The sequence below is a fragment of the Tiliqua scincoides genome, chromosome 1 (assembly GCF_035046505.1).
Source record: "Tiliqua scincoides isolate rTilSci1 chromosome 1, rTilSci1.hap2, whole genome shotgun sequence".
Taxonomy (NCBI): domain Eukaryota; kingdom Metazoa; phylum Chordata; class Lepidosauria; order Squamata; family Scincidae; genus Tiliqua; species Tiliqua scincoides.
The window spans coordinates 109906944-109929966 of record NC_089821.1 but is presented as its reverse complement, the minus strand read 5'-3'; the positions used below and the strand labels follow the sequence as shown (position 1 = coordinate 109929966).

General features: G+C 43.7%; 1 protein-coding gene across 2 annotated transcripts; it reads right to left on the bottom strand.

Annotated features, from left to right (window-relative positions):
• Positions 1 to 917: 917 nt before the first annotated feature.
• On the bottom strand, positions 918 to 21376 carry PLEKHA3 (pleckstrin homology domain containing A3). Of its 2 annotated transcripts, XM_066635072.1 has the most exons (8): positions 21020 to 21376; positions 13341 to 13457; positions 11374 to 11529; positions 9922 to 10058; positions 7376 to 7540; positions 5792 to 5835; positions 3482 to 3597; positions 918 to 2977 (listed from the first exon to the last, which is right to left on the bottom strand). In XM_066635072.1, the coding sequence occupies exons 1-8, from the start codon at positions 21057 to 21059 to the stop codon at positions 2853 to 2855; spliced, it is 900 nt and encodes a 299-aa protein (XP_066491169.1). In that variant the 5' UTR covers positions 21060 to 21376; the 3' UTR covers positions 918 to 2852. The 2 variants fall into 2 exon arrangements, with proteins under 2 accessions (XP_066491169.1, XP_066491178.1); XM_066635081.1 differs by lacking the exons at positions 918 to 2977; positions 3482 to 3597 and adding an exon at positions 4627 to 4717.
• Between the last annotated feature and the right edge of the window lie 1647 nt (positions 21377 to 23023).

Sequence of the window (23023 nt, the reverse complement as noted above, 5' to 3'; positions counted from 1 at the left end):
GGGAACCAAAGCCTTTTCCAGGTGTCGGCTTTCCACACTGCTAACTAGAAACATGGGAAAGTACGTGTAGAGCAGGGGTTGGCCATCTACAGCCTGCTGACCAGATGCAGCCCGCCACCCGCCAGGAGCCCAAGTCCTTTGACTCAGTCTCCTGCATATCATTGAACAATGAGCACTTTTCCTTAGGAAGCTGTGGCGGCACAGGGGCTGTGTGAGCCTGAGCAGGAATCTCTGCAATTCCCTGTCCCGTGCTCAGCAAATGCCCGCAGGAGGATAGACTTCACACAGCCACTTCCGGAGCTTAGCAACCCAGAAGATCATGTGATTGCCAACCATTCAGTCCCTTTGCCAGAAAAGGTTGCTGACCTCTGCTGTAAAATCCATCCTCAAGCCTGAACAGACATGGCCTTTGGAAAGTCAATCTCCAAATTCCTTAGATTCAATGAGTCCGTTTTGGTTTCAGCATTTCTAATCACTGCTGCTTCTATCCAATAGATGCATTTTATAAGCGTGTGCAAAACGCAAACAAATTGTGAGCCTCCTTGGGACAAGAATCATGTTTTTATTCCCATGCTATGTAAACCAATCCAGAAATCAACCACATGACAATTTTTTTGTGCATAGGCCCTATGCAAAAGTTACGAGACATCCACGTGTGGCTGTCCAGTAAATCTGTAGGTGCAAAAGGAAGATGTAATCTTGTTCCCTGTGTGTAGGTTCTATGCACCACCCTGTGACTACCTATCTGACACACTATTACAAAGATAGTCTCATTCCATTCAATAGGGCTTACTCACAGGTAAGTGAGCTTAATATTGTGGTCTAAAACATTAGCACGAATCAGACAGTCAATATATTTCTTCAATTAAAAGATCCGATCAGTAAATGAAGAACTGAGCTTGTATGAGTGTAAAAACAGTATTTATTGAACACTTAATGTAACTTCTAAAAAAAAGCTTTTTTATTTTTAAAAAAGTGCTCCATGGCCAAGACATTATATACCAACTTTATCCAAAAGTGAATACAAAAACAAAGAATTTACAATCCAAAAAATCAACAGTTTAAAGGACACAATCCATTGAGAACTTCTGTACAAAGTTGCTAAAGTTTAAGGTGCAACATCTCATCTTTTTCTTACATAACAGAGCCTGCACCTGGGAAATCGCTGATGAATCATGTCCGTAATTTTTGACAGGTGGTGGCTATGCTATATGCTTCATTCCCCAATGAGAGCTCAATTCTCAGCTCAGCTAGAAGTGAATTCATATTGGACACTGGATTTGAGATGAAAATATCACTGTACATGTACATATTTCCTGAAGTTACAGAACTCACAATGATAATAGCCACCCTCCCCCTTTGGTATAAATATGTCATAAATAAATCTATAGCTGCAAACATGAATACGTTACAACAGCAGCTGAAGAGCATATTTTATAAACCAGTGCTAAAATAACACTTTGGTAAAAAGACATATCAAGGATATTTCTCTTTTTATGCAGAAAGAACAGATGCAATCCAGCCAAGGTATAAGCAACTTTTTGTTCCATTTACTTAAATGGGAGAAAGTTAAGCATCTGCTTTACTCTTCATTGAAATCAAGTCTTAATTTTGGCTCAACCATATCCAATGATTTTTTTTTTAAAGAACAGTGCTAGAATGCTATTTAGTGATGCAACACACTTCAAGACAATTAAGCACACCTTCACATCTCTCTTTTTCAGCAATGACAGTAAATATGAATTCTTTTGGTACAAAAATGGAATAAATACATCCAAAATGTTAAAATAACTTTACCCCATGTATGGTATAACACCTCATAATCAGACAGTTGATATGTTCATATGAAAAAAAATACTGCACATCATCAATGTTTTGGATTGACTAAAAATACCAGTCAGATTTGGTACCAGTCAGAGAAATGCAGATGTTTTAATTCCTATTTTAAAACAAAAACAACCCAAAAAGATGGAATTGAAGCATTTAGGATATGATCCCGCTAAAACTAAGCACGGTAAAGTCTCACTGACCTGTGTTTTAAACTTCTCTCATGAAAACCAATCAATTAGAAGTGCCTAATTTGGGCTGAATCATGACTCCCTTGATGTGTACTTCAGGGATACCTTGTGTTAAACGGATGCCCTTTTTGTACACCATTGCTTATGAAAGGGGAAACTCCCAATTACCAATAAGCTTTTAGGAACACAGGCTTGCTCTTAACACAGGCTAAGGTTCCACTGATGCAGTCTTGAGCCATGAGACTCAAATGGTAGGACTGTAATTGATTTCAGCAGAAGGTGGCACTGCATCCTAAGGGCAGAAGTGTCCCTAGGCCTGGGGCAACTCAACCAGTGCAGAGCCCACCTACTATGGCCATATACTGGTCATGAAAGCATGCAACCCAGGGTGGCACCCTCAGTTGCCTTACCCAAGTGACAGCTCTGCCTCAATGTGATCAAGGGACCAGCTGGGCTTGTGGCACAAGTTTTCCCTATCCCATATGTTAAATCTCTCCTCCCCCCCCCCCGTGTTAGAATTTCAAAATTCACTAAGTTGTCAGCTATCACACTATGTAAAAAGAAGAGCTACATTTACAAAAGGTACATACTTACCGATTAAACCATAATTTGTTTCAAAAATGCACAAACTGAAGGTTGTTGGTTCTTTTTAGGAAAATACTCTGGCAAATAAACTATATAAAGATAAAATACACTTCAAAGTTAGTTTTTACATTATTCGATAAAGTGCAGAGAAATCCTTCACTCAGGTAACTAACTACTCCCTACAGCAATAGTAGAATTACAGCAGCATTTGCATAGCACAAATTAGAGGAAGCTGATCCTTTTATTTCTTCAGGGAGTTGGCAGAAGAGCCTCTTCAAGTTCTGATTGTTTCTGAGACACTGCTAGAGTCACATCGGGAATGGCAGAAGGTGCCAAATCTCCATTAAGAGTACTTCTGGAACAGCGCGCTGGTCCTATAAAGGCATAAGTCAGAGTACCCTCAAATCATGTCTTGGAAAAGCTCTATTCACTTGATCAACAAATCACACACAAGCAGCATGATCCATTCCACCTGACAAAGGCAACTCAGAGTTGGTCAGGCAGGAGGAGATGCCCATATGGTTTAATGAAGCCCTCCCCCCATTTCACCTTTCCCTACAAGTCCTAGAGGTTAGGCACACTCGAGTCCTCTCAGACCTGTGACAACAAAGTAGCTAGTGCAGGTCTGAGAAGACCCACTGTGCAACTGGAAGCTTGCCATGGGGCAAGAGAACAAATGTAGACTTCCAGGTAGAACAAACCTCTGTGAGGCTTCTGGGACCCAAACCCCCCTTGTATGATGCAACAGACATCCCGTTGGCATGGCTGTATACAGTGCAGAGTGAGCTATGCAGGATTAGGATGTTTGTCACAAACAGGTTAAAAAACCCAGAAGCATCCAGTTTGCAGATATAACACACACTTTCTTCAAAACTTACTGTCTGTATCTTCAGGGGGAGTATCTACTGAAGGTTCTGATTCTGAGACTGTTCTTCTGCACTTTTGGGATAACCAGTGGGTTGAAGAATTTGATTCTCTAATAAGCTGACTGCTTCTGCAAATTAAATGGTATTGCATATTTTACAAACTTTTCTAACAGCAGCAATTCACACTAACTTATTTTACTTTGAAACAGTATGTTGTATCCAGAGAAACATGGACAGGGTTCTACATGAACAAGGCACTGGCAATCCTGGCCCCTGTGCCGCCCTCCCCCCACGACCCGGGGAGCCTTTGGAGAGTCAGGGAGCCCCCCTGCACCACCTCCAGGGTCATGCAACACCCCCAGGGCCCTCTGGATGCCTTCAGAGGCCCACAGAAAGCTGAAAATAGCTACTTCAGGTTTTTGGCCAAAAACCTGAAGTAGCAATTTTCAATCTTCCCAAGGATCAGAGAGGCAGTGCATGGCCTCCATAGCTCTCCAAAGGCCCCTGGATGAGAGCAGGGGTGGTGGCAGGGGGGTGGGTGAGAAAGGTGGCTCCGCTCTCAGAGGTGTGGCACCCAGGGACATCTGGCCCCGCCCCCAGGAATGCCATTGGAACAAGAGAGCTCTCTCAACTGCTCCTTCCCACTGCAGCCTCCCCACTTCCCACTGTCTCCCAAAATTCCAATGGGGGGGAAGAGACAACCATGCAGAACAGTGTGGGATGGACTGTGGGGAGCTGCAGTGGGAGGGGGAAACTGGAAAATGGGAGAGCACCTTGCATGAACAGAAGCGCGTTTCTGGTTGTGCAAGGCACCTTTGGATCCAAGCCACTATTTCCTCAGTAAAGGTCAACACTTTCCTGAAAGATGGTACAGCAAACTATGAAGAGAGAAAGGAATACTACAGGCATGTTAGAGATTCCCATAATATGCTACTCAGATACACAGGCGCTTTCTTTTCCAGCCTAGTCAGTCCAAATAACACAAGACCATATTAGGGAACATACATGTGCTCTTTGAGAGAATATCCTGTATGCCAGGTCTTGTACAAGAACAGTGTTGCTGGATAACCTTATTTGGGAAGCTCACATGATTGCTGTAGTATGTCCAGTTAACCAGTGGGAGGCAGACTTAGCAGAATATCTTTGGGATTGCACTCTGCATGCATTCAGCTACTATGGTTGAGTAGCTGAGCAGGTAGATCCATAGTTTCAAGGCACAGCAGCATACAGGTCCCGTTGAACCAAATGCTGTAATATATTTTATGCAGTGAATATTCTGCTGCTGTGCCCAAGAGAACTCCGTACACACAGAAAAGAATGGATTGTGTCTATTACTATAACAATAAAAGGCAAAAGGTGTTTTGAATGGTCTAATTTGTTTGTGCTTTTGTTCTCTAAGTCTTATTTATATAAAAACACATCACACAAAACTGTCATGCGGAATTCAGACAATCCATTTACTAATTTTATTATTTATATTGCAAATGATCAGGGCAACCAACATACATTTTCCAAAGCAACATATTCATATTGGAGAAGATAGAGGCACACATGCTTTGGGTAGCATCTAAAGCTTCCGCTTTTATTTATCCAAGGGCACAATCCTAACCCCTTATGTCAGTGCTTTCCAGCACTGACATAAGGGCAATGCAGCTCTGAGGTAAGGGAACAAACATTCCCTTACTTTGAGGAGGCCTCTGTGACTGCCCTCCCCACCACAGGATGCAGCACACGTCCCATTGGCACCGCTATGCCAGTGCTGGAAAGCACTGACGTAAGGGGTTAGGATTGCACCCTAAATTACGGATATCCTGCCCTTCCCCCTGAATAAGCAGAGCACTCAAGCTAGCAACAGCAAGCCACCTTCTCCTCGCCACTGTCCTTCTCACGAAAAGTCCCCAAGCCCCTCCATGAGTTGCTGTCAAGGGTCTGAGAACTCTTGACAGTGGTATAAAATGCAGTGGGAAGGGGTAGAGGAAACCTCAGACATTAGGGGCAGCAACCACTAACTGAGTGTCCATTTACAGCTCCCAGGTACCTATCCTGAAGCCCCTCCACATCACACTGCATCCCATGATGCACATCCAAAGCCTCAGCAGCAGCTTTTTGAGAGGTTCAGAGCTTTGGTCAGGTGCTCTGGGGAAGGCAGCTCGCGTAAGCTGAGGGTGTTGCCTCTAGAATTTGGACAACTAGGCAAAGAAATAATATGGGCTTCATTATGCGGGGAAGAATAAAGAACTACGGGTTCCAAACTTTTTCAACTATTTGTTGTTTTAGTTCCCAAGTTTAAAAAATATTGTTAAACAACAGCTTAATACTTACTTTTCTGAATTACAAGTACCCGGGTGGCTAACAGAACGTTTCATCTAAAAACAATTGAAAAATATATTATTGCATACCTCCTAAATCTGTAATTCTCAAACTTTTTATCCCAGGACCCACTTTTCAGAATGATAATTCGTTGGGACCCACCAGAAGTGATGTCATTAACCTGGAAGTGATGTCATGGCCAGAACTGACATCATCAAGCAGGAAAAATTTTTAACAATCCTGGGCTGCAATCCTATCCACACTTACCCAGGAGTAAGCCCCATTGACAATCATTGTTAAAAGCATATACATTATAGCCTGTTAAAAGGAAAGATCTGCCCAAATGTATTCACATAACATGTTGGCATCAAGTCTAATATACTAAAAATAAAATATTGAAATAATGGGGAACCATCTGAAATTGGCTTGCAACCCACCTAGTAGGTCCTGACCCACAGCTTGAGAAACAATGTCCTAAACTTTTACTAGTTAAGTCTCTGCATCTGAAAGATACAAGCAAGTAAGGACAAGCCATGTCTGATCCCAGCATCCTCTATACCAGGGCTTTTCAGACTGGGGTGTTGCAACGCCACAGCCCGTCAGCCCTGGCCCATTTCCCCTTAAGGAGTGGGGGCAGCCAGAAGGCAGGGAGGAGGCAGCAGTGCAATCCCCAAGATCGCGGTGCTCAGGGGGGCTGTAGGGGCTTGGGTGCACTTACCAGAGCCTCCTGCAGCCTCCTGGGGGTGCGGGGAGCCCTGCGTGGCTGTCTGCAGGGCTCCCTGAAGCTTCCAGAGTGAAAGTAGAGCGATCACACTCCACTTCCGGTTTAGCGGAAGCAGAGCATGATCTCTCCACTTTCACTTGTGAAGCATCGGGAGTCCGGCGGACAGCCGTGCAGGGCTCCCCGCACCCCCAGGAGGCTGCAGGAGGCTCTGGTAAGTGCACCCAAGCCCCTGCAGCCCCCCTGAGCTCTGTGATCCTGGGGATTGCGCTGCTGCCTTCCCTCTGCCCCCGCAAGAACTTACCACGGCTTTCAAACTCCCTGGGAGTTTGAAAACTGCAGCTCTATACAATGCATGTGTTTCTAAGCACCTGAACATATGTGGTGCCACTCTACCTGCCCAATAAGTACAGTTTACACTTCAGATAATGCCATTTCCTTTCATGCTGTTTTACTTCAGAACTCTTCATCCTGGGCTAATTTACAGCTATTATAGCCCATGAGAGCAGAGCACTCTGGTCAATCAGTACTAGTTTCCTTAAATGACATCTACTATAGTTCTTTTTTTCAGACAGCACTCAGTTTTCCAGGAATGGATTCCTGGTGTTAACGGAGGCAACACGGCATACCTAGGAGAGAAATCGTACAGCAAAATCCTGACTTGAAAGTCCCATTGTATTCAGTGAAGCTTACTCACTGGTAATACGTGTTAAGGATTGTCACATCAATTACACGTTGGAGAAATCCAAGACATCAACTCAGGAAAGTTTGCTGTGATGAGTTTTGCAAAGCCTGCTTAAATCATATTCTTCCACCATTTCCTCCCAATCCCCCCACCCAACTCTCAGGAAGTGCTGACAATAAGAATGTCTAACCATTTGTACAGGTGAAGGTGACACAGGCGAAACTAAGGGGTCTGGATGAGGCAACTGAAACATCTCCGGTTTAAAGTTGACATGGGCTATTTTCACACATTCCTCAAGTGTCGTGATGAAGGTATCACAAGTAGCACTGAGCAAGGAAGATGCTTCATTCATATTCTGAAAAGGCAGAAAGAAGGTCCATGTCAGCAACCAACCAAAGAAGAAAAAGGACCTCTTGCTAATAAAATGTTCTTCCAAAGCACAAGCAGCCTACTTCCAAATGTATCTAGCCAGGACATCACCCATCAATAACTGCACATTTTTGCAATGTTCCCTTTGCTGCCAGTACAGATTCTTTGCCAAGTCCCAAGCATCTGTGCAGAGGAAGTAGCAGACAGGTTGGTCACATCACCCCAGACAGTGCAGCTGAGGTATCACTTTTTTTTCCTAATGGGGCGGATGGTCAGCATGTTACATCAGGGGTTCTTAACTGGAGTTCATGGATGAGCTTCAGAGGGTCTACACACAAGAACTTTGTGTGTAGGTATTTATGTGCATTTATCTGAGAAGGGGGTTGATTTTTAAGGGATCCATGACCTAGAAATGGTTGCGAACCCACTGTGTTAAGTACTTTCCTCCTGCAGCTCTTTAGGAACAAAAAGGGTCTGAATTCCCAACTAAAAGGAAGCTCCTACTGTTTTATTCCCTTTACTTGATCAACTAACAATGCAATCCTATCTTGTGCTGGAATAGGTAGGCCAGGAGGCCTGCGCTGTATCCATGTAAGATGGGGCCCAAAGTGGCTTAGCAGGAGGCAAGTAGAAACCCTTCCCCTTATCCCCGGGTAAGCCACCGCAGCCCCAATGGGTCTCTTCAGACTTGTGCCACTCCGCACTGCTCAGGGAACAGGGTTGGGATCTGACATAAGAGCAGTGTCCCAGCTCCGCCTCCTTTTCCCCACCCGCCTCCCCCAAGACCACCCTGAAATGCTTCCATCCCCCCTTCCCGGACCCTTGCATCGGCCAAACTCAGCCAACGCAACCCTCCCTGCCAGAGTCAGCATAGAGGCTGGGTTTTTAAAACTAAAATTGCTTCTAAATCTCAACTGAAAGTACATACTTACTGCAAGACCAGTACAGTTTGCTATTACACAGAAGTCTATGGCTGATTTGATTCTGAAATGAATCATCTTGATTCAAGATATAAACTTTCTTAAAGTGCTACAGATGTATGGAATACACCCTACCTCTATGTGATGTTCGCTGCAGAGTTTTCTGTCTGCTCACAGGTCCATAATCCTATTGTGTGCCCCCCCTCCAAAGAGAATCAGGCCACAGAGAAGCCTTCAATGCTTCCACACTGTGGGAGAATGAGTGCCAGTAGCATTCAAGGAGTAGAACAGTGCTTTTCACCCAGTGGGATGAGTAACACTAGTTTCCAAAATGGCAGGTGCATACAACCACAGGGCAGTGCCTTGCCTGACCCAACCCCACTGGAAATAGAGATGAATAGAATGGGCAGGAGGTCTGGTCTAGAGGGTAGAGCCTCCGTTACTCCGAAGATAACATTGGAAGGTCGCCAGTTTGAGGCCACCAGCAGCTCCCTGAACGGTGAGACCTTGAAGCAGCTGACAAGCCGAGCTGAGTTATTCCATCTGCTCTTTGGTGTGAGTGAAGAAGCATCTTGGCTGCCCTTCATGTGAGATATGAAGGAGCTGCTTGTCAGCCTGTGTGGGTGGCAACTGGAGGCCAGAAGTGAGACCAGACCAGGAAGATCCATCTGAAATGTCGTGTGCTTCTTGAAAGACAGAAACTTCTATGATTGTAAAAATCCCCTTGAGGGATTTAGAAACGCCTACCTATGTAAACCGCCTTGAATAAAGTCAGAGGAGTAATCCGATGACCAGAAAGGTGGTATATAAATACCTAGTTATTAATATTATTATTATTATGAAGGGAACAGTCGTGAACCTGTGAGTGGGCTAGATATGGCCACCCAGCCCTTCAAAAAAAAGTCATGGTTTGAAGAATTTATCTATTTTAAAACATTTGTATGCCAACTTTCCTCTTTTGGAAAAGAAAGTCACCCAAAATCACTAAGAATACAAAAAACAAGTTATAGATAGCTGCTTTTGCACAAGCACAGTATGTCCTTTGAAGTGCTTTCACGCAGGTGAGATAGTGCTAGACTGGCAACAGCTGGCTGTTTCAAGGTATGCAAGTTCCACTCCAGAACAGACCTCCAGAACAGAACCAATACATATGTTGAGGATGGGGCTTTTAGCCCAGGTGAATAGTTTACTCATACTCTACATACAGATGTCTATTAGAACTTTTCAGTTCAGTTCTTAATTAATGCAATTTAGCACTGCTGCCAATTTTCCTAGTCCAGTATGGGTACTGAAATGTGCAGCCCCAGATCTCAGACACAGAATTCCAAAAGGGAGTATACCACCCTTTCACCCATTTCAACGTAAAGGTTGCATTTGCTAGAATGAAGATGCCATGTCTGAAGTGAATTAATTGGTTCCCCCTCTCCCCCAAAGAACGGTTTGGTACCTCAGTGCTGGGCGACGAGCGATTCTCATCATGGTGAACATATTCTTGTATTGTATGAACTTGCTGCATTAAGAGGTCACAGTACAGGCGAAGCTCAGACATTTTGGTTTTCAGAGATTCATTGGTTTCACTGATTTCTGCATAAACAGTGGGGGGAAAAGAAACTTTACTGATCAGATTTAGGAGTTTCCTCAACATGCTTCAAATTTAAACACGTAGATTTTAGAATGGAACATTCATTTTAATAAAAGGAATGAAACTTTTAAAATCACATTTTATTAGAATGGCACACTCTTAAACTGTACAGTGGACAGTATTCATTATTATGCTTCAGATATATCTGTCCATTTCCACGCTCACCAGTTTCTTGCAGCTCACACAATGCAACAGGAGTTGGGTACAATTTTTTCCCCACCCATCCTCCCAACTTTTTCTCCTCATGTTAACAGGAAGAGCTTCTCTGAAATCGAATACAGGTGGGCCCCCATATCCATTGACCAAATATCTACAGGTTCAGTTTTCCTTGGGTCAGGTCTGGAGGGCAGACATTCACCTGCATCTGCGATTTCAGGTAACCATGGGGGCAAACCTGTACCAGTAACATAGGACAGCCAACAGGTTTCATGAACACAAGTTCCCCCCCCCCATAACCATTTCAAGTTCTGTTTGTGTAGAAAAAGCTCCCATGCACATGTGAGCAAATGGAAAATTGTAATTTTAACATGCTATATGCAGAAAAAAGTTGTTTGTCAACTACATAAATCTTCTATGATAACAAACCAATTAAGGATTTTAAGTGAATTAACTACATAGCACTCTAATAATTATTTCAATGCATTGAAATCTCACTGGGCCTTTCAGCCCATTCTGGTCCTCTACTCATTCTTATGTCTGACAGGGACCACGATAGAATCCATTTTAGATGTACAGTCTGCACATGTGGTGTGGATGTTTCCAAGGACACTTCCCAGCCTTCCTGGTGGTACGCTACAGAATCAAAAGAAAGTTGCCAAGTGTCTTTGCAGCCCTCTTGAATGTTCCATTCCTTTAATTAAAGGAACAAAACTTTTAAAATCATTTTTTATTAAAACGGCACACTCTTTACAGAATACAGTAGGCCCTCCTTGCCTGTAGAGTTGACACAAATGTAACTGAATGCAAGAACCTAGGCGTATTTGAACCTGCAAGAACCTAGGAAGAGGTTCTGCAGCAGATGTTACTTCCAAGTGAACGTGTACGGATTGCACACTGTAAGCCCCGCTAACTGACCTCAGTACACACGACATAGCCTAGAACAGCAACAGTTTTGATGTTTACAATTTAAAAAAAATAAAAGCAGAGGTATACTCGACAAACATTTTGGCCAATTACTATTACAGTTAAGAATTTGATTTTTAACAAAGAGCATTCTCTTAAAAGGCCTGTTGTATTTTTGGACTCATGCACCAGTACCTTTTTCCTTTTTTGTCCTGGTGTCTGTCAAGCAGGCTTTTGAGCTCCCTAGCGCTACCAGCCACCTCTGCCGTTCAGCTGCATTGACAGCTTTCATGTAGAAATGCTGTTCCCCGGGAATGATTAACTCCATTCTTGTGTTGTCTGTTGGATGAACTTGCAACAAATGAGGACATAAAATGAAATTTTATTTAAAAGTACAGATTTTCAATTACTCCCTGGAATAACAAATATAAGAGCTTCAGAATCCAAATGTATTTAATGGTTCAGGCTGTTTTAGTTATACCACTGCGCATGCTTGCCACTTGCCTGGACCAACAGAAATTGCTTCCAGGTGACCAGATGCAACTGCTGGGTAAAGTGGCCAGGCTGCATCAAATGCCCAACCCAAGGCTAACTCTCAAAACTTTTTTAAACAACTGCACTTGCTCAATACAATGAACAAGCCTGCTGGGAAGCCTACTGCAGTTCACACCTCCTCAGTACAGCCCTGAGTTTGTATCCTTCATTTGCCATTCCTAAAAGGGTCCCTAATCTCAGCAGGTGCCCAGCCAAATGGGGAGAGTTGGGGAGTCATTCCTTTTATTCTTCTGCTTTTATCGCCTGTCCATTGTTGGATGTGAACTGAATAACACAGATAAGTAATTGGAGCTGCTTTTGTTTTAAAGGGGGGGGGGGCAAAGAAAATGCTTTTGTATACAAGTCACTGTAGGCTTTGAAAATTCTTATCAGATGTATGTGGGGTGGCTGAATGACCCCCTGCACATGTTCTGAAGCCTTCAGTTACTTTGCTAAGCCAAGTCCAGGCATTTAAAACAAAAACAAAATAGTTCTAAGGTTTAACAACGTCTCTCTCAGGTGGTGGAGTGGGGCAGTTACATTTCACCTGGAGCGAGCTACTATATTTTGCTGAAAATGACCTGTCAGTCTGGGACAGAGAGCAAAACTGTCACCTTTGCTTTTGCTCTGTGTGTCTTCCAATGTTATTTCTCAAAGGAGAGGTGCTACAGCAAAGCTGCCTGGAAGTCATACTCTGAGAAAAATGCCCTGTCTTGGTTGTGTGTGAAAGGTTTGCCTGTCTCACGGTTGGGGGGGTGGGTATCAGCATTTTGTGTATGTTCAGTGATACTATTTTAGTACCAAAGGCAGTGAGTGGTTGAGATCAAAAGTTTTCAAAGGTTCTGTCAAAAGTTAGAAGGAAACAGAGTGGAGTTTAGTGGATTTTAGAACAAGGAAGCACTTAGGAAATTAAAACTGGTGGTGACAGTAACTGGACGGGTTAAAGGGCAGTGCCAGAAAACTGAAGCAAAGGGAAGAGCCACAAGCGGGTGCTTGAAAGTAGCAATTTAGTACATGAAGATTTCAACCAGTGGTCTTCAAGTTCAGAGATAAAGGGTCTTCATCTGTCTTACAGCACAATCCTATTTCATGTCTACTCAGAAGTAAACGTGTGTCCAATGGGATCCCAGGGAAGTGTGCACAGCAGTGGTTCTCAAACTCTCCAGGAGTCTGAGAACAGGGGTAAGTGCTTGTAGGGGCAGGGACTGGGATGAAGGGGGATGTCCCAATGGCACGCAGTGATTGCAGTGCCGTGGACCCCCAGGCACACTTAAACATACCTGGGGGGACTGCGAGCCTCCAGAGGGTCCTGGAGGCTGGCAGGCCCCTCCGCATGCCTCCCCTCCGCAGCAGTGGACTCCGACCTGCAAGTGGAGACCACTTCTAGTTTTGGAAACGCCACACTCTGGAGCTCCGACTGCAAACCCTTATTCTGGTACATCAACGGAAAAGGATACTTTGGAAGTGTAAATTGCTTCTTGCAAATACCCATGAGACCTGTTTGTTCTTTTGGTGACATTAATTAATGCACAATGAATCCAGGTCCCTGTTGTCCACTCAAAGAGAGCCCTAGGATACGTCATTATTCAGCATGGAGCAGAATACAAGTCTCTCAATGCTGTCCTTACCTTTGATTTCACATACTGCCATCTTTATACTTCCTTTGCTGCCTTTACAAACATCATCCTGTGAATCGTAGTAAGACAATATCCCATTATCCAGAACAAACCAGCGAGGCTGCCAACCTAGGAAAACCATCAACAGAAGGAAACAACATTAGTGTAATTCCGTTTCATTACAAATGTCATAGTATCTCTGCTGAGAACGACGATGGAAAGCAGGGCTCATACCTGTTTGAATAATCAAACTCAAACTAGACACATATTGACAAAATACACAAACAATGAGTAACAAAATTTGAACAATTTAATGTTTATCAGACTATTTCAACATTTATTAATTTTGGTGCAAGGATCTCAAAAATGCTACTTTTTGCATAGCATCAAAAGTTTAGCCACAATTTATACTATGCAGCTGTATTAGACATGTATTACAACGCATTAGGCAATAGATCGATAACACCAAATTGAAGATAACTAAAAAAGTTTTGATATAAAAAAATAAGATTACTGTTGAAATCACTTCTCTAAATTGTAAAAGAAACATTCAACATAAACCATTTTTGTGTTATACAGTGTACTAGAACCTTGTTTTCATAATCTTACCATTTCTAGACTGATATATCTTTGCCAGTTCTGTCATCATTCCATTAAATTTTAAACTCGTGTGAAATAATATGCACCCAGGCTAGGGCTTGACAATATCCAGACACCAGGTTCTTAATGACTGGCATCCCTCTATACCTTCTCTCTGATGTTCAATAGCTTCATAATGTATGGGTCCTGTCTGCTGCAAACCATTGGTGTGGTGGGTATCCAACTGGTGCTACCATGAAGAGCTGTTTGTATTGTACTATGCATGCAGATAGAACCCGAGCCAAGAATTTGTTTTTAGTGAGCATTTTGGGAGCCACTTTTGGTTTATGGTTATAAATTGTTTGTTTATTATGTATTTTTCAAATTATGGATTCTTTGTTATGCATGCCATATTTTAAGACCAATACACAGTGGTTTCCAAACTTTCCAGCAGCAGGACCCACCTAAACAAAAGGTTTCCCTTTACCAGCCACTCAAGCCTCTGCGGCTATAATGGTGATTGGGCAGCAGTGCTCCCCCCGTAACAGGTTGTTTAACCCTTAATGTACATAACCTAATCTGCCTTGTCAGTTTTGTGACCAACCAAGAATTGAGTTGTGATCCACTGGTTGGTCCCAGACCCACAGTTTGGGAACCGCTGCAATAGACATTTCCTGATCTAAAACAAGTGGCAAGTGATTAACCAAGTAAAACTAAAACACTGGACAGACAGCAAAGGTCTTTCTCTTCTAAAAGGCAGTACAAGCACAAGATCTTCCTTTGACTACTCTTGAAAATAATTTAGTGTCTAGTGCACATCAAAGATTTAGAGGAAGATGTCCAGCATGCTCTCTTTGTGGGTTTGAGTGCACTTTGCCCATTAACTCTTGCACAACAAAGCTCTATCAAGAAATTTTTTTCATACTGTAAATCCTTATTAAACTATAAATAAATCGTATTTACTCCTTGGTCTTAGGGCCACATTAAGTAGTATTTGTAAGTAAACTTTTAGTCCTAAACCTTGTGAGATTTAACAACAGAGAGGCAGCTGCTTCCCAGATATTTCCATCTGTCTAGGAATCTGTTATGACAGATTTTAAAAAACAACCACAAGCTCATGAGCAAGATTTTTTTCTTTTTAATCACAAAAGGCCAAATATAGCACTTACTTTTCATTGTTACTCTAGTGAGGGAATTATGGTAGCTGTCGTAACAGGTTTATACACAGAATAATTCCTAGATATAGCCAACTAAATAAAATTACAACTTTGAAACAATCCCGTTTGATTGTTGTTGTACCAATTCATTATAATACTAATTACTTTTATGAAACAATGCATTTTAAGAAATTGATAGTATTCCCTAAGCATACGTATCAGCAAAAGCAATTCCAATCCACTTGGTTGATGGCAGCCAAGGGCATAGGACCCAATCCTATACAGTGCGTGCCATTTCACTACTGGCTCGTACTGTTGCAAACGTGGCCTAGTGGTGGTGCTAGCCCAGCACTGGGCACCAGAGTTCCGATGCTCAGCAGTCGCCCGGACTACCAGGCAGTGGAGAGGTAGGTGGGGGCCTAGGGGGAGGCAGGGAGGAGGTGTTCTGAGGTGGGGGAGGGCAGGGAGGAGGCATGCTGGGGGAGGAAGCAGGGCAGGCAAGAGGGTGGCGGGACCACTGGAGCTTTGCTCCACCAGATCCTGAGCCTCCATTTCAGGCCAATGGCCTGACACAGAGGCTCAAAATTCTACAGTACAGTACAGTACAACTGAGTAGCCCCAATGTGGGGCTGCTCGGTTTACCTGGGGGAAGGGGACAAAAGTCTCCTTCTCCCAAGGAGCCACTGGCGCTGCCTGCAGAGCGTGCATGATACAGCTGTAGCCATTTTTGGCACTGCTGCAGCCCTGGACACCAAGAGCAGAGAATTGGGCTACCCATCAGCCATTCATGTTTCTAGCCTCATCTAGTCTAAATATACCCAAGTAACATGAAACAAAGGCATCCTTGCAGTGGAGGGCCTAGGAGATGCTTACTGCAAACTGCAGAGGAGTTGAGGCTGGTACATATCATTATGGAATAGAGGCCACTTGACCCCTGAAAAAGTGATTTTTGCCACTTGCATATCTGCTTTGGCCAATATTTCAACTGACCAAGAAATCTCATAAGAGAGATAGAAGAAACAGCAAGATGACTGAATTCATCAGTACTTCATACATTTGAAAACTGTGCTTTTACTATACAGAATAGGCATATTACAGAAATGGGAATGGGACTCAAGTAGAACAGAATGAGAAAGGCACTGCCAAATCAAAGACTGTGACATTGCAGTTATATCAGAGACATGATCAGGCAGTTTATGGAACCTGGAAGAGATTTACATCAAGGGAACAATCCTGTTGTTCTGCCAGGAAACCTTTTCAGCACACTAAAAGGTCATGGAATCCTTTGCCGTCCCAATGGCCAATACCGTTGAAATAAACTGAGCAAAATCTTCATGAGTTTCCTGGGATTTGATTGAATTTTTCACTCCTCATCTCTTTTGAAAAAAAAAATAGTACAAATATCAAGTGTTTCCTATGTACAATCTTCGCTCCAATCAACAAGTAAATGCCATGCATGGAATTTAAGAAATGTCTTGATGAGTTTTATTGTTCTCTTGTACTACTTTAGTGCATCCAATGTATGCTCTAGCTACAATCTCAGTTTTTTTATGGAAGACAGTCTAATATAGCTCATGGGCCAGATTATAATTATTTCAATAACATTTCTGAAATGGGTCCCTTTGGGAGAAAGGTGGGATACAAATTCAGCAAATAAATAAATAAATAAATAAATAAATAAATATCACAAATAACTCCAAGACTGGGGCTTCTGCACATTCATGCATGTGTACCAGCAGGTTCTGGATAGCTGCAAGAACAGGGAACAAAAGACTTACTATTGTTACGGCAAATTCTTTAAATCAATGTTTCTCAAACTGTGGGCAAGGATCCACTAAGTGGGTCACAAGCCAATTTCAGGTGGGTCCCCATTCATTTCAATATTTTATTTTTAATATATTAGACGCAATGCTACCATGATATGTGACTGCATTTGGGGAAATGTTACAGCTCTGTATGTCTAACTGGCTACTCTGTATATTATTTTAACAATGTTAATAAATGGGACTTACTCCTGGGTAAGTGTGGGTAGGACTGCAGCCTAGGATTGTTAAAAATGTTCCTGCTTTATGATGTCACTTCCAGTCATGACATCACTTCCGCTGGGTTCTGACAGATTCTCATTCTAAAAAGTGGATCCACGTGTGAGAACCATTGCTTTAAATTATGAAGAAACCTACTCCTGTTTTAAATAGTGATATCAAACACTATTCAATTTCTCAAATGCAATCCTTTTTAAAAATCATACTGAATTAAACACCTGCTGCCTATAACTGGCATGCCCTCCATGGTTCTCCAGCCAGTCCCAATATTTTGTCAGGCATACTATGTACACTGTCTTCTTTCAAACGCACCAATAACACAGGTCAACAAACATTTTGCTTCCTTAAATGTTACACCAATTCCTGGGTATATTTGGGGTGCTGATTCCAAAAATGGCATCCATTTTGCCCTATCACGTCTAGTTTTGGAGACACGGGATAGCCTCTTTAGTGGATGGTTCAAGCAGCTTCCTCATGAGGAAGCCTACACCATGGCTTCCTCATGAAGAAGCTGCTTGAACCATTCACTAATGAATACCAAGAGCAAAAATTAGAGTCATTTGCTTGATCTTTAGAAAATTGTAGTTTGGTTTCTTTTGAAACCAAGCTACATCTTTCAGTTATTTTTTTACAAGCTTCCTTCCTGAACATTTTTCAGGTTCAAAGTACAACTTTAAGTCCTTCCTTTTCATCTGCTACTGATAATAACTGTTATCTTTAACTACACACTTGTTTACTTCATTGAACTGCTGGTTTTAAAGGCAATGAAGCCATATTTAAGGCAAAAGCAAACAGTATAAAAACCATCCAGATCTCCCTGTTTTCAGGTTATTGCTGCTTTTAAATGTAAACCTAGATACGTAATAAGATGCCTGTCTTGGAATACAATTAGTCATCGTTCAGGAGAGAAAGATTAAGCTCTCAATTGCCCTCTTCAGACCTTACTTAATTTGCAACATTGCAAGTAAACGACAGAACACTGTATTGTTGTATTTGCCTTTTTTCAAATCCAGAAAATGTTTTTAGATGCTTCACAATTCTGCTACATTGTTGAAGTAAAGAGCATCTGAGCCTGGTTATTTGTAAATGGGAGTAAGCCACATGAAAAACAAGATGCAAGTGTAACAAAATAGTATTAGGCCACTGATAAGAGGCAATGAAAAGTACTCCTTAGCAAAAGCACACTGACAGAAAATTTACAGCCTAATCCTAAACTGCGCTGGTGTAGCAGGGCCATATGCCTCTGCTGCAGGCTGGAGGTCTCCTTGGGACAGCAGCACAGCTGGGGGGCAAACAGTAAGTACTGCAGGCGCCCCAATGCACCATGTAAGTAGCCTCTCCCGATCACCATCAGAGCCATTCCAGTGCTCAGGTGCTCACCAGACCAAATGGCATCTTCCGAGCGTTGCTGTCACTGCTTGGCCTGGCTCAGGCCAGTGGGAAGGATTGCTTACATGGCACATTGCAGCACCTGCAGCATTTATCAGTCCCCTCCAGCTATGCTACTGCCTTGAGCTATGGGAATATTTTTCTCCTTACCCCAAGTAATGCCCCAGCCTGTCCTAAGGGGCCACTTGGATCTCCACTAGCTATTTAGCCATTAATACCACAACATACAAATTAACACACTCATGAGATAAGACATCATTAACTGCACATCTAATGTCTGTATGGATTTTCAAATCAGTACAGAAATCAATCACTGTGCTTTCTGGTCTGTGCTAGGATCAAGTGAACTGTCCACCAGTTATACACTGCAATACACCAGATTGCAAATGCTCCAAAACAAAGAATTCAGCACTCGAGTTCTGCTCATGTTTTACCATCAAAATAACTTGAAAAGCGAGTATTTATTATCAAAAAGACCAAGCACCACAGTGACGGTTCTGGATTCCATGGCAAACTGGAGGCCAAGGATTTGTCAAGCCCTGCCTTAACAGTCACTGCTGACAATCAGAAAACCTTCCCAGTGTTGTGATTTCCATGTGGCAATCACTACAATATTCCAGTTTTCCAATCATGTGAAAGACTGAGCCTTTTCTCTCCTAGGCATTGTAGATTCCTGGGCAACCCACCCTGTGATGCAGAGCTGTTCTCTCTCATTCATAAATAAGATCACATTAATCTGGAACAACTGATTAATGGAATATATACAAATAAAACTAATTAAGAAACAAGAACCAACCATGTTTTTAAACCCAGCAAGAGAAGAGGAAAAAACTTGGATGGCAGTATACATACACTGTATATACACAGAGCCAAGTTCTGCTCCTATTATCTCCCTTTTTTGTCAGTTATCATAGACCTCTGTCTAGAGACAGTACAATGACAGATAGTACCAGGGCAGAAGGAGAATTGGTCTGCCTCATATCAAAGCTGCTCTTTATGTAAGCATACGTACCAAACTTTGAGCACCATCAATAATCTAGAAAGACAGATATACAGAGCCAGGATGGTGTAGTGGTTCTGGTGCTGGACTCAAAACCTGGAAGGTTCAAATCCCTGCTCAGTCACAAAATTTCCTGGGTGACCTCAGGACAGTCACTCTCTCAGTCTAACCTACCTCACAGCGTTCTTGTGATGACACAAGGATGGAAGGAACTATGTACACTGCCCAGAGCTTCTTGAAGGGCAATATAAAAGTGTGAAAATTAATTTAATACAACCAAATGCCTTTAATACAGATGTACTTGAAACCCTCCATTCCATCCCCAAGGCCCAGAACTGCAAAGACTTATGGGGTACAGCAAAAAAACAGAAGAGACCACATAGCAAACGACAACAGTAATTGATATTTGGTGCATTGGGTTAAATGGTTTGATATACATTACTCAAGGCATTTCAAGCAACTCTATTTTTCCTCAAGGAATACAGGAAAAAACAGAGTGCTGTATTACCAAACCTTTCTTCAGTGAAATAGTTTGCAACATGCCTTCAAACCTCAAGCTTTTAAAGGACAAAGGACAAATCTTAAGGACAAATCTGTTTCATCAGAGGAAGCAACACAGGGGCTACACCAGTAGGAGATGCTGCCTCACATTTCTATTCCTTTGCCCTAAACAAACTTCCTGTAAAATGCTTCCTAGGAGGCCCATACTCCACGACACACTGAGAATCATGAGACCCACTACAGGGCACGCTTGACTCTAAAGGCATAGGGCTGCTTTCCACCATGGAAAGCCTGCAGATTACCTTCTGGGGAGCCTACGGAAGGGGGGGAAGGAAGATGCTTGCAGACTAGCAGATTAAGAACACAAGAACAGCCCCACTGGATCAGGCCAAAGGACCACCTAGTCCAACTTCCTGTATCTCACAGTGGCCCATCAGATGCCTCAGGGAGCACACCTGATAACAAGAGACCTGCATCCTGCTGCCTTTCCTTGCATCACCTTTGGCAGCAAAGTCCACAACAGCTTTTATTAAGCTTACTCCTTCATTTCTATTTCCCTCCAGAAAGTTAAGGTCACAAACTACTGCCTCCCATCCCTGCTTGCTGAGCAAATGGCAGGTCCCTATGAAGATCCAACTGAAAAACACCTCAGTGAGCTGGTGTGCCATGAGATCATGGCTCAGCAGCAACTAGGTAGCCTTCACCAAGCACCTGTATATGCTTCCACAGCCCAATCCTATCCATACTTTCCAGGGAGCAAGCCCTATTGCCACTAATGGGACTTACTTCTGAGAAGACATGCATAGGACTGGGCTGCCAGTCCTTCCAACCATAACTTTCTTGTGCCTGCCTGCCAGAAGGTCTCATTCATGGACAAGATCTCAAGATGCAGACAAGGAGGTCAGAGAGTGTGCAGCCAAGCCACCCTTTCCTGTGCAGTGTGCAGAAGAGGCGCTGAGCATCCAGCAAGGCCCTTCTTGGCTCAACCCCTGCCAGGGATAAGATCCTGCCAGCGCCCAGTACCTGCGATGTAATTGGTCCACTTGTACAGAACTCCTTCCATAGTTCAAAGCCACGGTAGGCGCAGCATCCTGGTCCTCCTCCAGGGGAAGGGCAGCAGGGTCGGCAGGGACTCCCCGGGGGTCCCTTTCCCTTCGGCACTCCTGGACACAAGCAGCAGCAGCAGCAACCCCCGATGGACATTGAAGACGCAGCGGCGAGGCTTAGGGGGCGGCCCTTGGAGATGCTGCCCGGGCAGAGGAAGAGGCACGTGCAGCAGCGACAGCGTTACTCATTGCCTACGCGCAGCGCAGCCACTAGGGAGACAAAGCGGTTACCAAACCCCCTCGCCCGGCTCCGCTGGCTGCCCTCTTTCCTTCCTCTTTCCCTCCCCTCCCCTCGGGCCCCGGCGTTTGGTGCCATTGACCCTGACGTCTCATTTACTTCCTGGATGCAAGGGGTTGGGTTGACATACACACATGATACACACACCCTACTACGCGCAGACGCTTCGATGACGGACCGGCTGCATTCCTCTAAACGGGGAGGGGACACACACTCAGAAATGCACACAGATCGTCCAAAGGGGAGCTTAAAAATACCTCCCCCCCCAAAAAAAAACTCTACCAAGGTCTCTACACCATCGGTGCTTACAATCTGTGCATAGCACACCGTCCTCTGCAGTGTATATAAAACCCACGCCCTTTCCTTTCTGCATTGGCAAGGAACCCTATAGAACTCAAGGCTACGATCCGATGCACATTTTCCTGGGAATAGCTCCCCCTCCACTAAACACATCGGGACTTGCTTCCGAGTAGACTCGCCTAGGATTTGGGCAGTCAGTAGGACTGCCCAATAATCACAGCACGGGGTGAACTGCTCGCGTTTCATAAGAACATAAGAACAGCCCCACTGGATCAGGCCATAGGCCCATCTAGTCCAGCTTCCTGTATCTCACAGCGGCCCACCAAATGCCCCAGGGAGCACACCAGGTAACAAGAGACCTCATCCTGGTGCCCTCCCCTGCATCTGGCATTCTGACATAACCCATTTCTAAAATCAGGAGGTTGCGCATACACATCATGGCTTGTACCCCATAATGGATTTTTCCTCCAGAAACTTGTCCAATCCCCTTTTAAAGGCGTCTAGGCTAGACGCCAGCACCACATCCTGTGGCAAGGAGTTCCACAGACCGACCACACGCTGAGTAAAGAAATATTTTCTTTTGTCTGTCCTAACCCGCCCAACACTCAATTTTAGTGGATGCCCCCTGGTTCTGGTATTATGTGAGAGTGTAAAGAGCATCTCCCTATCCACTCTGTCCATTCCCCGCATAATTTTGTATGTCTCAAAATTCTGAGACATTCTGAGGTTGCAATCCTATCCACACTTACCCGAGAGTAAGTCCCATTGATTATAATGGGGGCTTACTTCTGAGTAGACAGGCATAGGGTTGCCCGCCAAGTCCGAGACTCCCTGAGATCCTATCTATGTACACTTCCCTCGGAGAAAACCTTAAGGCTGTAATCCTAGCCACATTTTCCTAGGAGTAAGCCCCGTTGGATACAATGGGAGTTCTGAGTAGACACGCACAGGATTGGGCTTGTAAGCAATTTCTGCCCAACGTTTCATATATGCAGCGTGTACACCTGTGGACCGGGCAAAAATGGGTTTTAACCCATTTCTGCCCAGGACACAGGTATACACGTTTATCTCTGTTGCGTAAATGCAACACTGGGCAGAAAGGGCTTATTAAAACACAGCTGAGCTCATATCCGACTAAATGTGTATAGGATTGAGCGCTCAGCCCCTTGAGGCTGCAATCCTATCCACACTTACCTGGGAGCAAGCCCCATTGACTATCATGGGACTTACTTCTGAGTAGGTATGCATAGGCTTGGGCTCTGAATCTCTTCGCCCTGGGCACGCAAGAATAAATGATGCAGTCTGAGGGAATGGATGATACTAAGATGATGCCCATAATACACATAGGATGAGAGGGGGGTAGGATTGCGCCCAAAACGCAAT